Below are 16,926 nucleotides of genomic sequence, written 5' to 3' on the forward strand. Positions count from 1 at the left end.
AGCATTAGTTGATCAAAGGGAGAGTCTCAAAAAAGCCACATAGGAAGTTCATTCATAAAGGAAGCAAGGTCCAGTAAATTCATAGAATAGTTAACTAATCATCTCCAGTGAAATAAAATTTAAATGAAGAATGGTTAAAAAGCCATTTCTATTTTTTATTGTTTCTGAGATTTAAAAATACAATATTTTGTGTTTGCTAAAGTTTTCCTTAAAACTAGTATTTTTTATTTTTATTTTTGAATTTTTATGAGTTTATTTGAACCAAACTGACAACATATGCCAAGGAGCAAGATCTCAAATGCTCCCTAAACCTAGTATTTTTAAAGAGTCATTCATTATACTCATATATCACGTAGAGACTAAAAACTTACCCTGGTTAACTTTTATCTTATTTTAATTACCTTGTACCTTCACAGAATTTAGTTACTGACTAGATAAACTTCTATACCAACCTATGCTAAGTTAATATTTTTCCTCACTGGTATTTTTATTGCAGTGTTTAGAGCACTATAGGAAGAACTTATCAAAAAGCTTATTGTTTAACTTGTTTAAACATCAAAGAGTAAAGCTTTGGCAGAATTGAGCTTTTAGAACTTAATTTTGAGATTTCGGCAAATCATCATCTAAATTAGGGTAGATTATAACCCTAAATGAGATATTTAAATAGTCATTTATAGTGTAAGCTCTATAATTAGGACCTCTCCTGTTTTTTGGCTCTAGTGGCTCAGTGCTCAGCTCAAAATAGGTGCTCAATATATTTGTTGAAAAATATAATTTTTCTTTTAGAATTTGGACTAGACAAGTACACGTTTGAGTTAATATCTTATCTCTGATAATTAAAAAAAAATCTTTATTGTTGAGATTATTACAGATGTCCCAGCCCATTTTACCCCCATTGCTTCCCTCCACATGGTTCTTGCCTTACCCCAGTCCTTCACCACCTTATTGTCTGTGTCCATAGGTTATACATATATGCATATAAGTTCTTTGGTTAATCTCTTCCCGCTCCCCTTCCCCTTCCCTCTGAGATTCTTCAGTCTGTTCCACGTTTCCATTCCTCTGGTTCTATTTTTTAATCCTCACCTTAGGATATTTTTTTCCATTGATTTTTAAAAAATTGGAAGGGAGAGGGAGAGATAGAAATACCAATGTGAGAGTGACACATCTATTGGTTGCTTCTGGGATGCTCCCCGACCTGGTACCAAGGTACGTGCCCTTGACATGGAATCAACCTGGGATCCTTCAGTCTGCAGGCCAATGCTCTGAGCCAAGACAGCTAGGGCTGGTTCTATGTTATTCATCTGTTTATTTTGTTCTTCAGATTCCTTGTTCATTTATTTTGATTTTTAGATTCAATTGTTGATAGATATGTATTTGCTGCCATTTTATTCTTCATTTTTCTTTTTTCTTTTTCTTAAAGAAGACCCTTTAACATTTCATGTGATACTGGTTTGGTGGTGCTGAACTCCTTTAGCTTTTTCTTGTCTGTTAAGCTCTTTATCTGACCTTCAATTCTAAATGATAGCTTTGCTGGGTAGAGTAATCTTGGTTGTAGTTCCTTGCTTTTGTTTTTTTTCTTTTTTTTTTTTAATATATTTTATTGATATTTTACAGAGAGGAAGGGAGAGGGATAGAGAGTTAGAAACATCGACGAGAGAGAAACATCGATCAGCTGCCTCCTGCACACCCCCCACTGGGGATGTGCCTGCAACCAAGGTACATGCCCTTGACTGGAATTGAACCTGGGACCCTTCAGTCCGCAGACCGATGCTCTATCCACTGAGCCAAACCAGTCAGGGCAGTTCCTTGCTTTTCATCACTTTGTATATTTCTTAGCACTCCCATCTGGCCTGCAAAGTTTCTGTTGAGAAATAAACTGACAGTCATATGGGTGCTCCCTTGTAGGCAACTAACTGCTTTTCTCTTGCTGCTTTTAAAATTCTCTCTTTGTCTTTAACCCTTGGCATTTTAATTATGATGTGTCTTGGTGTGGGGCCCTTTGGGTTCCTCTTGTTTGGGACTCTGCACTTCCTGGACTTGTATATCTATTTCTTTCACCAGGTAAGGGAAGTTTTCTTTCATTAATTTTTCAAACAGGTTTTCAATTTCTTGCTCTCTCTTCTCCCTTTTTGCAACCCCATGATGCAAATGTTTCTCCACCTCTATCCCTAGTACAGAAAAGGATTCCACAGGCACAATTAGGACTCCGGCTAGAATTTCCCATGTGAGGAGGAAAGTGATTAGATGTAGAAATGGCCTAAGGCTAGTGCTTTGGGGCATTTTTCTTTTTTAGATGATCTTTTTCTCTTTGGATTCTTCTTCTTCTTTTTTTTTTTTTTTTTTTTTTAATTTCTCTCCACCTTCTGGTTGGTGTTGTAAGACAGGGAAGGAGGAAACCAATTGGGGAATGGAGACAGGCATGGAATAGATTCTGCTATTGAATGTCACAAAAACATTACTTATAGTTTACCCCTGGTCAAGCCCTGTTCTCCATGTTAGGAAAGTATGTGATTGGCCATGAAGCCTCAGCTAAAAGAGAGCAGTAGACATTTGCCTGGAATGTCCTCGGTATTATATATATATACCTTGAGGTTTGAACAGGATACCCTGGCATAGTGCTGGATCCCAACCCTTTGCTTCCTTGGAAACACCATTGCAATATTGTTGAGAAGAAACCCCAGAAAGAGGGGAGTCAAAATACCAGAAGGGAAGAGGCCTTTTTATTAGCTTGAGATCCCAGATGACCTGGGAAGAATTGGAACTCAGAATATAATTAGAAGTGTTACCAGCCAAGAAGAGAGAATCACCTTCTTTTGAGTCTGAAGGGAAGACTAAGGGAAATGATAGTTCATTTATTTTCCTTTTATATTTATTTAATGCCTTTATGTGTAAGGCCTGTGTTAACTGCTTGGGTTACAGTGGGGAGTAGGTGTGGCTATTCTCTGCTCTCATGGAGCTTCCATGTTAGCTCTGGAGGTGACAGAGCTATATCATCTCCGACATGGAAAGTCAGAGCTATGTAGGAATTCAAATGTGAGAGTGATGGGTGGCTATTTTTGATGGTCAGGATACACCTCTCTGAGGATATGCCCATAAAAGCTGAGATAGAAATGGCAAGAAACTACCAATATCAAGAACAAGGGAAGAACATTTCAGACAGAAGAAACAGCCAGTGTACTCAAAGACCAGGTAAAAGGCCAATGTGACTGGGTGTAGCTCCAGGAGAGAGAGTGGTGGGTGCTAGCATAGGGGCTGGGGGCAGATCACAGTGTTTTGTAAAGCCTGGTAAGAATTTGGACTTCATTAGACCTTCAAAAGGAAGCCACTAGAGAGTTTTAAATAGGGGGGTCACATGATCAGCTGTTGTGGTGGGAGTGGATGAAGGTGGGGGGAGTAGACGTGGAAAAATAGTAGGAAGCCCCTGTGTTCACCCAGGCAGGAGACTAGGATATGACAGCAGAGGTGGGGGAAATGAGCTGATTCCTTATATGTTTTGGAGGGGGAGTCCACACAGATTTCCTGATAGACATGAGGCTAGGAGTAGACTGATAAGGGATATAGAGAGGACTTGAAGATAGCATTTTAGCTTTTTAGTTGACTAACTGGGTGGTGGTAGCGCCATTATTTTTGGGGAAAGGAATAGAGTTATTGTGGGGGTGGATTGGGCGTGAAAAAAAAGTTCTGCTTTGGCCCTTTCACTTTGAAATGTCTTCAGACAGCCAGGTTGTTCCAGGTAGGCAAGAAATAACGGTGACTGAGACGAGGATTGTGGTAGTAGCTGGGGGAATAATGGAATCCAAGTCTGTAGATCCGGGTTGGTTTAATTTATATGTAGACAGTATTTAAAGCTCATGGGACTGGATGAGATCCTCCTGGTCAGGAGTCAGCAACCTAGGCCAAATCTAGCTCTGGCCCAGGAGCTAGATTGTACATTGTTTGCACGGTTGAAAAGAAATCAAATGAATCTTAATATTTCAAGCACATGGAAATTATATGAACTTCAAATTTAAGTTCTCATACATAAAGTTTTATTGGAAAGTAGCCACCCCTAGTCATTTGTATATTGTCTGGCTACTTTCACACTACAGGTCAGAGTTGAGTAGTTGCGTGTGACTCATAAGCCTAAAATATTTCATATCTGACCCCTGACTTAGCTGAGTAGAAGGAGAAGGTGGCCTAGGACACATCCAGGTCATGTGAACATTTAATTATGGATGGACAGTCAGATGTTGAAGCACATAAGAGAGAGCCTGACTTTTATATCCGTTTTCTCAGTAACCTGCCAAAAAGTGAGGCTGGTGATTGGAGTGTAGAGAATTGAGTAATTGGGGGGTTTATGGTGAAAAAAACACATCTGTCATATCTCTTATGAGGTTTAAAGAGACTATATGATTCATAAAATAATTTTAGTCTTTTCAGTTTCTTACATTTGAATAACATTTTATCTTTATAGTTGACTTATCTTAATTGAGACCAGGTAAGTGACGTGCAATTTAAGTACCTGTAGTTTTCAGACCAATATTTTTGGTACATCTTTGGCCCATGGCTCATGCTCTGAGAGTAGCATAAAATATTTGGAACCAAGATTGCATTGGAGCTCTGGAGTTTTGCTCAGTGGTTAGAGTGTTGGCCTGTGGATCAAAGGGTTGAGGGTTTGATTCCTGGTCAAGGGCACATACCTAGGTTATAGGTTCAATTGATGTGTCTCTCTCATATTGATGTTTCTCTCTCTCTTCCTCTCTCCCTTTTACTCTCTCTAAAAATCAAAGGAAAACATTTCCTCGAGTGAGGATTAACAACAACAAAAAAAGATTGCAATGGAAAATAATGATTATAATAGAGGTATTAATATAAAACTATAGTTTTCAGTTTAAAAGGTATAACTCAACTCAGTGTATTATTCATTAAAGGAAATAGAACTTGTCAAATGATTTTCAGAGAAAGTCAGAAATTCCCCATGCTATTCCATTTGCTTTAAAAATCTCTTAGCTAAGGTAATGGATTAATTAATATAAGAGGGTTCAGAGTAGATTATTTCACTTTGTATACATGTAAGAATATGGTATTAATCAGTGAATTTGTTTCCTTTGTAGGAACATACATTGATAGGTTCAGCAAATTCCCAAGATATCCAGCTGTGTGGCATGGGAATTCTTCCTGAACACTGTATTATAGACATCACGCCAGAAGGCCAGGTTATCCTGACTCCTCAAAGGAACACCAGGTAATGTACTTGAATTAGTGTTAATGTCACAATAATTTTTTTAAGAGGAAGAAAGTACACCAGTTGCAGGACATTTAGCCTTCATTTGCTTTTAAGTTCACTTAATGAATATATCCACTAATATTGTAGGTGGCAAGAAGGGCATCAGGAGTTACACCAGACCTGGGTTCAGCAACCTCAGTACTTGAGTTCTGGCTAGGAAAGAATTCACAGCCAAGACTCAAACTATAAGAAAACATTTATTTGGAAAATCACAGAGGTAGAAGAAGTAATTTGTAGAAGAAATGGGCTTAGGAAATAAAATTTAGAGGCAAAGGAAAAGCTCTAGGAACTTGGGAGTGAGGAAGGTAATGGTAACACACCTGGGGAAGTGGGAGGGAAAGGCAAAGGCATGGGCAGGCTCAGGAGAGGGAGAGCAGCTGGGTCCTCCTTTCTAAGGTTTTAAGGGTGGAGAATTTAGGGGAGGTTCTAGGGGAAGATCTCAATAGAATATTCAGCAGCTTTCCAGGTGTGTCCTTTCACGGTCGGGGTCTCCATTAATTGATTGCTTGGCACCAGGGCAGGGGGTCATTATTCAATGCAGCTGGTCCAGAGGTCAGCCTTTTTATTCCCCTCATTTTTTCATTTTTAATAAATCTTTATTGTTCAGATTATTATAATTGTTCCTCTTTTTTCCCCCCATAGCTCCCCTCCACCTGGTTACCACCCCACCCTCTGCCCCAGGAGGAGAGGGGGTAAGGGCAGAGGGTGGGGTGGAAACTGGGTGGAGGGGAGCTATGGGGGTAAAAAAGAGGAACAATTTTTTGTGGCACCCCCCACACGCTTTTCCCCCCGAGAATTGTCAATCCACTCCCTTTCTATGCCCCTGATTCTATTATATTCACCAGTTTATTCTGTTCATCAGATTTTTTATTCACCTGATTTTTAGATTCACTTGTTGATAGATTTGTACTTGTTGTTCATAATTTTTATCTTTACCTTTTTCTTCTTCTTCTTCGTAAAGAATACCTTTTAGGATTTTATATAATACTGGTTTGGCAGTGATGAACTCCTTTAGCTTTTTCTTATATGTGAAACTCTTTATCAGACCTTCAATTCTGAATGATAGCTTTGATGGGTAGAGTAATCTTGGTTGTAGGTTCTTGCTGTTCATCACTTTGAATATTTCTTGCCATTTCCATCTGGCCTGCATAGTTTCTGTTGAGAAATCAGCTGATAGTCGTATGGGTGCTCCCTTGTAGGTAATTAACTGTTTTTCTCTTGCTGCTTTTAATATTCTCTCTTTGTCTTTTGCTCTTGGCATTTTTAACTATGATGTTTGTTGGTGTGGTCCTCTTTGGATTCCTTTTGTTTGGGGTTCTGTGCACTTCCTGGACGTGTAAGTCTATTTCTTTCACCAGGTGGGGTAAGTTTTCGGTCATTATTTCTTCAAATAGGTTTTCAGTATCTTGCTCTCTCTCTTCTTCTGGCTCTCCCATAATTCGGATGTTGGTACGCTTGAAGTTGTCCCAGAGGCTCCTTACACTATCTTCATATTTTTGGATTCCTTTTTCTTTTTGCTTTTCCGGCTGAGTGTTTTTTGCTTCTTTGTATTTCAAATCTTTGACTTGATTTTTGTGTTCCTCTAGTCTGCTGTTGGATCTTTGTATATTATTTTTTATTTCAGTCAGTGTATGCTTAATTTCTAGTTGGTCCTTTTTCATATCCTCGAGGGTCTCGCTAAATTTATCGGCCTTTTCTTGAAAATTCTTGAAAAACCTTATAACCATGGTTTTGAACTCTATATCCAGTCGTTTGCTTTCCTCCATTTCTTTCATTTGTGACCTGTTTCTTTGTCTCTGTATTTTGGCTGCTTCCCTGAGTTGATAGAGTGGCACAGCCTCCCCAGTTACCTGAGGTGGACACTCTTGGTGCACCCCTTTGTGGGCATGTGCACAGTCTTGTTGTAGTTAAGCCTTGATTGTTGTTGGTATCACTGGGAGGAACTGACCTCCGGGCCAATTGGCTGTGAGGATCAGTTGTGTCTATGCTGGGAGAACTTCTGTGCTGGAGACACCCTTATGAGACAAGACTTGCTTCATTGGGGCTTTGGTGCTCACTGAGTCTGCCCTCTGAGTGTGCCCCTTATGGATCTGAGGAGTTGTAATCTGGATGGTCCCACTCTGACCCCTGGGTACACTGGCTCTTGGATCTCCAAGGAGATGCTAATTTAGCCTCTGCCTGAGGCCACCCAGCAGGAGCTAAGGAGAGATGTTCAGATTCCTCTTCTTTGTTTGGGTTTTGGAGGTGCCCAGATGAGGCCCAGCTGTGAAGCAATGCAAGCTGCTGCGGAGCCTTGGGCCTTTTTTTGGCTGTTCTTGGTCTCACTGACTCAGCTGCAGTTTGTTAGGTAAGTTTAAAATTCAAAGGACCAGGTCATTCATATGCAAAAGCGTCTGCCCTCAGCTTAGATGGGGCGGGGTCTCAGGGCGGAGCAAACAGCTATGGCTTCGTGGGGCGGGATCTCATGGTGGAGCATACAGCAATGGCTTCCTGTCAGCCCTGCCATAAGAGGCCCCCGGGTCAGTGTCCTGCAGTAATCGTTTCAAGCACCTCTGAGAGAAAGCCGCCCTCGAGTTTCGCCCGCTGCCCAACAGTCCAGTTTCTCCCCGTATGAGTCTGGGTCCCCAGAGTCTTGCCCAGAAGTGGAGTTCAGAGCAGTTGGGAGCTTTTGTCTCCCTCCCGACTGAGAAAGCCAGCCACGTACCCAGTTGCCAGCCCTCTCTGCGGCGTGCCTCTGTACCTCTGCCTCCCGCAGCTCCTGTGAGTCTCAGTGTGCTTTTCTCTTTCCTTCTAGTTGTAGAATTTCCACTCAGCCAGCCTTCCTGTGGTTCTGGATGATGTCCGTTTTGTCCTTTAGTTGTAGTTTTGAAATTGTTGTGTGAGGCAGCAGTTTAGGTGTTTACCTATGCCACCATCTTGGTTTCTCTTGATCGTGGCATTGCTTGTCTTGTTTTGCTGCTTTTCTGGGCTTGGAGCTGAAATAAAACTGAGGTCTAGATGTTATCTCTAGGGAGGAAAGGTCAGGTGGTCCAAACTGCATGACCAGCGATATGCTAGGGGACAAAAGGTCACTCTCGGGACCAGGTCCCACCCTACAATTGTCCTTTGCTAGGTTTTCCACCCTGTACCTAGCCCATTGTCTTTGGTCTGCTCATGTCTGTCTACTAGTAACTGCCTCCCACAGTTAGTGACCAAATTCTTTATGTTAACTTTTTTATCTCTCTTAAACCCATTCCTTTCTCTCTATACCCACTACTGCAGCTTATTTAAATAAAGCCCTCATCATATCTTGACTAGAACCCCTGCCAGCACCCTAATCTTTTTCCTGCTCTACCCACTGTACAGCCAGGTGACTTTCTACTCTTTTTTATACAAAATTCCTTACATCCCTCCTATTTTTCTGCCTCTGCCATTTCTTAGGTCAGCTAACTTCTAAAGCTCTGTTATTATCTACTTTGGGAAACTCACTGTTTGGTCTAAATTAAGGAACCCTATTATGTATTCCCAGTGTACCTCATGTTTCTGTGTTGTATTCTTATGGGCTGTTAATCTTTATTACCCCATTGGACTGAGAACTCTTTGAAGACAAGGACCTTTCCTTTTTTCATTCTTTATCCTTAGCATGTAATATAAGACTAGTGAGTAAGTGCTCAGTAAGTAATGAATGAATGAAAAGGCATACCATTATTAAATTAAATGTCAGTTTGTTTTCTTAGCTATGAAACTGTTAACTATCCTGTTATGACTGTCTAACTTATAGGTGACTAGAGGCCCAGTGCATGGAATTCATGCACTGGTGGGGGGGCGTGGCCTGTGGGGATCAGCCCGCTGTGAAAACACTGCTCATCCTGATCAGCTGAACGGCACTCACACTGTGGGAGTGCACTGACAGGGGGCAGCTTCTGTGTTGAGCATCTGGACCCTGGTGGCCAGTGTGTGTCATAGCGACTGGTCGACCAGTAGTTCTGATCATTCCGCCATTCAGTCACTGGGCTTTTATTATATAGGACTAGAGGTCCGGTGCATGAAATTTGTGCATGGGGGTGTGTGTCCCTCAGCCCAGCCTGCACCCTCTCCAATCTGGGACCCCTCGAGGGATGTCCGACTGCCCGTTTAGGCCTGATCCCACCACCAGGATCGGGCCTAAACGGGCAGTCGGACATCCCTCTCACAATCCAGGACTGCTGGCTCCCAACTGCTCGTCTGCCTGTCTTCCTGATTGCCCCTATCCGCTTCTGCCTGCCAGCCTGATCACCCCCTAACCACTCCCTTGCCAGACTGATTGATGCCTAACTGCTCCCCTACCAGCCTGATTGCCCCTAACTGCCCTCCCCTGCAGGCCTGGTCACCCCTAACTGCCCTCCTCTGCAGGCCTGATTCCTCCCAACTGCCCTCCCCTGCTGGCCATCTTGTGGTTGCCATCTTGTGTCCACAGGGGGCAGCCATCTTTGACCACATGGGGGCAGCCATCTTGTGTGTTGGAGTGACGGTCAATTTCTATATTACTCTTTTATTAGGTAGGATAGAGGCCTGGTGCACGGGTGGGGACCAGCTGGTTTGCCCTGAAGGGTGTCCCAGATCAGTGTGGGGGTTCCCTTGGGGCATGGGGCGGCCTGAGTGAGGGGTCTGTGGTGATTTGCAGGCCAGCCACTCCTCCGGCAACCCAAGTGGAGGCCCTGGTATCTGGGATTTATTTATCTTCTATAATTGAAACTTTGTAGCCTTGAGCGGAGGCCTTGCCCGGCCAGGGTGTGCAGGAAGCTTGGCTTCCTATATTGCTGGGGAAACCCAAGCCTCCTGCTCGTTCCATGGCCACAGCCATTTTTGTTGGAATTTATTTACCTTCTATAATTGAAACTTTGTAGCCTTGAGTGGAGGCCTGGGCCGGCCAGAGTGTTCAGGAAGCTTGGCTTCCTCCATTGCCAGGGATACCCAAGCCTCCTGTTCGCTCCGTGGCCGCAGCCATCTTGGTTGGGTTAATTTGCATACTCACTCCTGATTGGCTGGTGGGCATGGCTTGTGGGTGTAGCAGAGGTACAGTCAATTTGCATATTACTCTTTTATAGGATGGTTAAATGACTTATATTGATCTTCTGAATTTTGATCCATTTCATCATCTGATATTAAAAAATCATTAATATCATCACTAATTTTATCTCTAAAGTCTCTCTATTGGGAAGCTATCAAGCTCCTGCTGAAGGATATAGGTGAGAAAGGAAAAGAAAGAGCAAGCCTGGCTGGCATGGCTCAGTGGTTGCGCATTGACCTATGAACCAGGTCACAGTTCTATTCCAGGTCAGGGCACATTCCTAGGTTGTGAGCTTGATCCCCAGTGTGGGGCGTGCAGGAGGCAGTCGATCAATGATTCTCTCTCATCATTGATGTTTCTGTCTCTCTCTCTCCCTTTTTCTCTGAAGTCAATAAAAATATATTAAAAAAAGAAAAAAGAGCGGAAGCTGGCCTGGCACTTCCAGCTCTAGGGCATGCTATTTTCCTATTAAATAATTGCACAGAATACACCCTCAGGCAAGGTCACTCTGTGATAATAAAGTAAGACAAAGCAGGCCACATAATAATTTTGTTTTAGTGAAAACAAAAGCCAAGGTCACTGTGCCACACACAAAATAACAAACATCTCCTCTTGGCTGACGTGAGCCACTCCTTCACTCATTACAACTTTATCCTCATTCTAGTCTCCCCTATATAGGTAAGATTTCTAAAAATAGTTCATCATAGAATTTACTCCTGCTTTCTGACAGCATCCCATGTATAGAGAACCCCCACTTCCTTACACCCTCTCCCAGATCATCTACCTAAAGCCCCAATCCTGCAACAGGTCCTCAGCACCCTCTCACTGATGCCCCAGGCTTCCTAAGGCATGTCTTTTCTCTTTGCATGAGTAATAACCCCTACTTGTTCAACTACAGGAATATTCCTGTGGTCTGTAGTTGGAGGACGTTGACACAAGTTTTCCAAAACTCACTTGAGAGCTTGAACTTTGCAGTTGGCAACAAGTATTGTCAGTTGTTTTCCTTGAAGTGAAAGGCTGGCTTTGTTTATTTTCAAGAAAATGTCTGCCAAAAGACCACTTTGTGTATGTCTTTGATTCAGACAGTCATCATACTTTGGAATGCATTAAAGCAGTGCTTTTTGTGTACTTCTCATTTTGTCATCTATGTTTAAAAAGTTGTGTACTCAAGAGTCAAGATTTCATACAAGCCATAATTTTTACTGCTTTGTTAAGAACATTCACAAACAAAACATTTCTTTTTGTTTTTAAATATATTTTTAATTCTTTATTATTTAAAGTATTACACATATCCCCTTTTCTCCCCATTGAACACATGCCCTCACCCCTTACTGTCTGTGTCCATTGGTTATGCTTATATGCATGCATACAAGTCCTTTGGTTGATCTCTTACCCACCTCTGCCCCGCACCCTCCCCTGCCTTCCCTCTGAGGTTTGACAGTCTGTTCGATGCTTCTATGTCTCTGGATCTATTTTTGTTCACCAGTTTATGTTGTTTATTATACTCCACAAATGAGTGAGATTGTGTGATATTTATCTTTCTCCAACTGGCTTATTTTGCTTAGCATAATGATCTCTAGGTCCATCCATACTGTTGCGAATGTTGAGTTCTTTCTTTTTTACAACAACGTAGTATTCCATTGTGTAGATGTACCACAGTTTTTAATCCACTCATTTGCTGATGGGCACTTAGGCTGTTTCCAAATCTTAACTATTGTAAATTGTGCTGCTGTGAACATAGGGTTGCATATATCCTTCCTGATTGGTGTTTTTGATTTCTTGGGAGATAGTCCTAGAAGTGGGATTACTGGGTCAAATGGTATTTCCACTTTTTAATTTTTTGAGGAAACTCCATACTGTTTTCCACAGTGGCTGCACCAGTCTGCATTCCCACCAGCAGTGCATGAGGGTTCCTTTTTCTCTACATCCTCGCCAGCACTTGTCATTTGTTGATTAGTTGATGATAACCGTTCTGACAGTTGTGAAATGGAACCTCATTGTCATTTTGATTTGCATCTCTTGGATGATTAGTGATTTGAGCATGTTTTCATGTCTGTTGGCCTTCTATATGTCTTCTTTTGAAAAGTGTCTATTTAGGTCCTTTGCCCATTTTTTGATTGGATTGTTTATCTTCCTTTTGTTAAGATGTATGAGTTCCCTATAAATTTTGGAGATTAAACCCTTATCGGGTATAACATTGGCAAATATATTCTCCCATGCAGTGGGCTTTCTTGTTGTTTTGTTGATGGTTTCTTTTGCTGTTCAGAAGCTTTTTATTTTTATGTAGTTCCATTTGTTTATTTTGTCCTTAGTTTCCATTGTCCTAGGAGCTGTATTGGTAAAGACATTGTTATGACATATGTCTGAAATTTTGCTGCCTATGATGTTTTTTAATTTTTATTTTATTATTTTTTAAAATTGATTTTAGAGCAAGAGAAAGAGAGAGAGAGAGATAGAGAGAGAGAGAGAAGCATTGATTGGTTGCCTTCCACATCACCTGAAACCCTTTGGTTCATGGGACGACACTCTAACAACTGAACAACCCGGCCAGGGCAACAAAACATTTTTTTTTTTTTTAGATTGTGAGTGTGTAGCAGTGAATGATCCAATGACTACGAGCAATGTTTGGTGCCACTTCCTTGATTTGTGCTAAAACATCAGCAGTTTTAGTCATTGCCAATACAAATGTCAACACAATGAAAAAGGGCAGGTTAGAGTTATGTTATAAAATAGCTTTGATCGTTGGAGACCCCACATAGAACATACTTTGAGAACTGTTATATTCATGCTTAACTTCCGTAGCTTATTTTTTTAATTGATTTCAGAGAAGAAGGGAGAGAGCGATAGAGACATCAGTGATGAGAGAGAATCATTGATCGGTTGCCTCCTGCATGCCCCACACTGGGGATCAGGCCCGCAACCTGGGCATGTGCCCTGACCGGGAATCGAACTGTGACCTCTTGGTTCATAGGTCGACACGCAACCACTGAGCCACACTGGCCGGGCTGCTGTAGCTTTTAAAAATAAGCCTACATATGTCCTGGCTGGTGTGACTCAGTTGGTTGGGTGTAGTCCTGTGCACTAAAGGGTTTCCAGTTCAATTCCTGGTTTATGGCACATGCCTGGGTTTCCGGCTAGATCCTCAGTAGGGTGCATGCAGGAGGCAGCCGATCAATGGTTCTCTTTCATCATTGATGTTTCTTTCTCTTCCTTTCTCTTGTTCTCTGAAATCAATAAAAATATATTTTTTTAGAAAAGAGAAACAACCACAAATCTGATTAAAAACAAACAAATAAAAACTAGCAGTATAATGCCAGCAAAGTGCTTTGGGAACTTAAAGCAAGGTACTATAGGCTGGATGGCAGGCTTTCATGGGAAGTATAAACCAAACTGGACTTTTGAGAGCTGAGTAAGATTTGGGGGGATGGAGAAGAATGGGAACCCTATTCCAGTTTGTAGGATGGGTATAAACCTGGCTTTGGAGGAAGAGTTACCCATGTTTAGTGGACTGAACCTAAGGTTTTTGTTTGTTTGTTTGTTTTCTGGAGTTGAGAGTTCACTAGAAGAGGGAAAGGAGGAGATAAAGAGGGCTTCCTTTTGTTGGACCTTTAATGTTAAGGTAAAGAACTTGACCTTTAGCCCTAGTTGGCTTGGCTGGGTGGATAGAGTGTTGTCCTGCAGACTGAAGGGTCGCAGGTTCAATTCTGGTCAAGGGCACATGCCTAGTAGGGGGCGTGCAGGAGGCAGCCAATCAATGATTCTCTCTCATCATTGATGTTTCTATCTCTCTCTCCCTCTCCCTTCCTGTCTGATATCAATAAGAATATATTTAAAAAAAAGAACTTGACCTTTATCCTATATCTAAGCAAATGAGTTATTCAGCAGGAGAGAGGCATGATGACACTGGTATTCCAGGAATACCAATTTTATAGCAGTATGCATAATTTTCTATTTATTTCCTGCCCTCTCCAAATTCTTCATTTTATATCCTTCTACCCATCATTTCTTCTGTTTAACTCCATTGTCAAGGTAAACAGTTAGGTGGACTTGACAAATCTTCTATGTATTGACAGGATATGAACATTTTTCTATGCTATGGTCAGTTACAGAAGAATTTAACATTGCTCTCATTTCTTTTCTTTTTAAATATATTTTATTGATTTTTCACAGAGAGGAAGGGAGCAGAATAGAGAGTTAGAAACATCAATGAGAGAGAAACATCGATCAGCTGCCTCCTGCACACTCCCTACTGGGTATGTGCCTGCAACCAAGGTACATGCCCTTGGCCGGAATTGAACCTGGGACCCTTTCGTCCGCAGGCCAACGCTCTATCCACTGAGCCAAACCGGTTAGGGCGCTCTCATTTCTTATTACTGATATCTGTAGCTACTTTTAGCGTCCCCTTTGTTGACTGGCTTTTTTTGTCCACGAAATTGGACATACTTGTTTTCATTGTAATGTATACTGCTACAATCTTCCTATTTTTGTCTGTAATGTTATATAACAAATTTAGAACTTTGAAAAACAGAGGATAATTATTGTACTTAGTACCATAAGCATTTTAGGTAAATTAGCAAAAGAGTAGATATAAATAATAAAATTCACCAACGGCAGGTTTTATTTTGGGGAATGATTAATTTATTTTTTCTGGTAAACAGATCTCTGTGGTCCTGGAAAATTAGAGGAGAAAATGTGATAATTGTTGTTTACATATTTGACCTCTTCTCCCCACAGAACATTTGTAAATGGCTCTTCCGTGTCTAGTCCTATACAGCTACACCATGGGGACAGGATATTATGGGGAAACAACCACTTCTTCAGGTATGATATTATTCATGGCTCTTAAGGAGGATTATTGAAGACTATACTCTGAAATAGAAGCATATATATTGAAAAGTGAATATAACTCCATAAACATGATATATTTTAGGGTATAATATTTACTTATTTTCTAAAGATGTATTTATATACTATATTCATGGTAGGGCAAAAGTAGGTGTACTGTTGTTCTTACGGAAAATAATATAATAAATAATAAAACAAGAATAAACTGTTTCACGTACTAACAACTGTACACCTACTTTTGCCCCAGCTGTATATGTGTTTGCTTGTAGCCCAAGAAACATATGAACCATACACTCAGGAAAAATGGTTTACTTACAGATTTTTTCCTTTTTATTTCTCAGTGGAAGATGATTGTTTTGCCATCTACTATAAAAATTCATTAATTTTTTTCTGATACGCTATCTTTTTTGTTGTTTATTAAAATTTAAAACATATATATTTTATTGATTTTTTACAGAGAAGAAGGGAGAGGGATAGAGAGTTAGAAACATCGATGAGAGAGAAACATCGATTCAGCTGCCTCCTGCATACTCCCTACTGGGGATGTGCCTGCAACCAAGGTACATGCCCTTAACCGGAATCGAACCTGGGCCGCTCAGTCCACAGGCCGACGCTCTATCCACTGAACCACACCGGTTAGGGCTGTTTATTAAAAATTTTATAAATAGGGATTGTATTACTTTTAGCTGCAATTAGCAGCAAACTTGACTGTAGTGACTTAAATAGATAGTTTATTTCTTTGACAAAACAAGAAGTCCAAAGGAAAATGGCTGTTGGCATTGGCTAAGCCCCTCAAAAATGTTATGGCAGGAGTCTTGTCATAGTCTTGACATTTCTCATGGTCTAAAGATGGCCATACCATTCCAGAAGCCTTCTCCGAGTGCCCAGCAACCTTCCACTTAGGTCTCATTTGCTGGAATTTGCTTCTTGGCTGAAAGGGAGGCTGGCTGTGTGTAGACCTGGGACTGCACACATTGTTTCTCATACAAAATTGGTGTTGTGTTGGCAGGGAAAAGCAGCTGGATATTGTATAAAATTAAAACCAAGTCCTTTTTTCTTCCTGTAACTGGTCATTGTGTTTTAGATATCAAACTGACTTTTCTTATAATTCGTGAAGATCCTTTGCTTGTAGGCCAGATGGTATTTTGATTATTGAAGAAAGGGTAGAGGGGTACAAAGTGTGTGGAAATACTTTTTTTTTTTTCTCAAACTAAATCAAGTATAAATTGCTTGGCTTAGTATTCAAAGCCTTCATACTTTGGTTAATTTGATCTTTTCAGAGTTTATTCCTCAGAACTAATACTATACAAATTTTGTGTATCCCTCTGTTGTTTCATTCATAACTTCTCCTAGCTTGTAATAGTTATGTGGCATTGTATCATACTCTCTGTTGTAATTATTTGCATTAATATGTGTGTTTTCTTTCCACTACTTGAATATAAACTGAGTAATCACCTTATATTAAATGGTATCCCCTTGACCTCTAGCAAATGCCAGTATTTAATGAATGAATGTGTATGTCTTTATTTTAAAAGTGATCTTTTTTCCCCTAGATTGAATTTGCCTAAAAAGAAAAAGAAAGTAGATCGAGAGGATGAGGAACAAGATACCTCCATCAAGAATGATACCAGTTCTGAGCAGCTAGATGTAGACGGAGACTCCTCCAGCGAGGTATCCAGTGAAATCAACTTCAACTATGAATATGCACAGATGGAGGTTACCATGAAGGCTCTGGCTAATAATGGTGAGCAGATCTGTTGTGCATTTTAGAATCTATTTTTAGATG

General features: G+C 40.9%; 1 protein-coding gene across 2 annotated transcripts in view; it reads left to right on the forward strand.

The window, feature by feature from the left end:
• Positions 1 to 16,926, forward strand: part of KIF13B (kinesin family member 13B) — a 265,652-nt gene that overhangs the window by 124,485 nt on the left and 124,241 nt on the right. For both annotated transcript variants that reach the window (XM_080674636.1, XM_080674635.1), the window contains exons 14-16: positions 5,094 to 5,224; positions 15,030 to 15,116; positions 16,694 to 16,884. In XM_080674636.1, coding sequence (XP_080530762.1) covers positions 5,094 to 5,224; positions 15,030 to 15,116; positions 16,694 to 16,884 — 409 coding nt within the window. The remainder of the gene's footprint in view (positions 1 to 5,093; positions 5,225 to 15,029; positions 15,117 to 16,693; positions 16,885 to 16,926) is intronic.

Source organism: Plecotus auritus (assembly GCF_963455305.1).
Source record: "Plecotus auritus genome assembly, chromosome: 6".
In the NCBI taxonomy this organism is placed as follows: Eukaryota; Metazoa; Chordata; class Mammalia; order Chiroptera; family Vespertilionidae; genus Plecotus; species Plecotus auritus.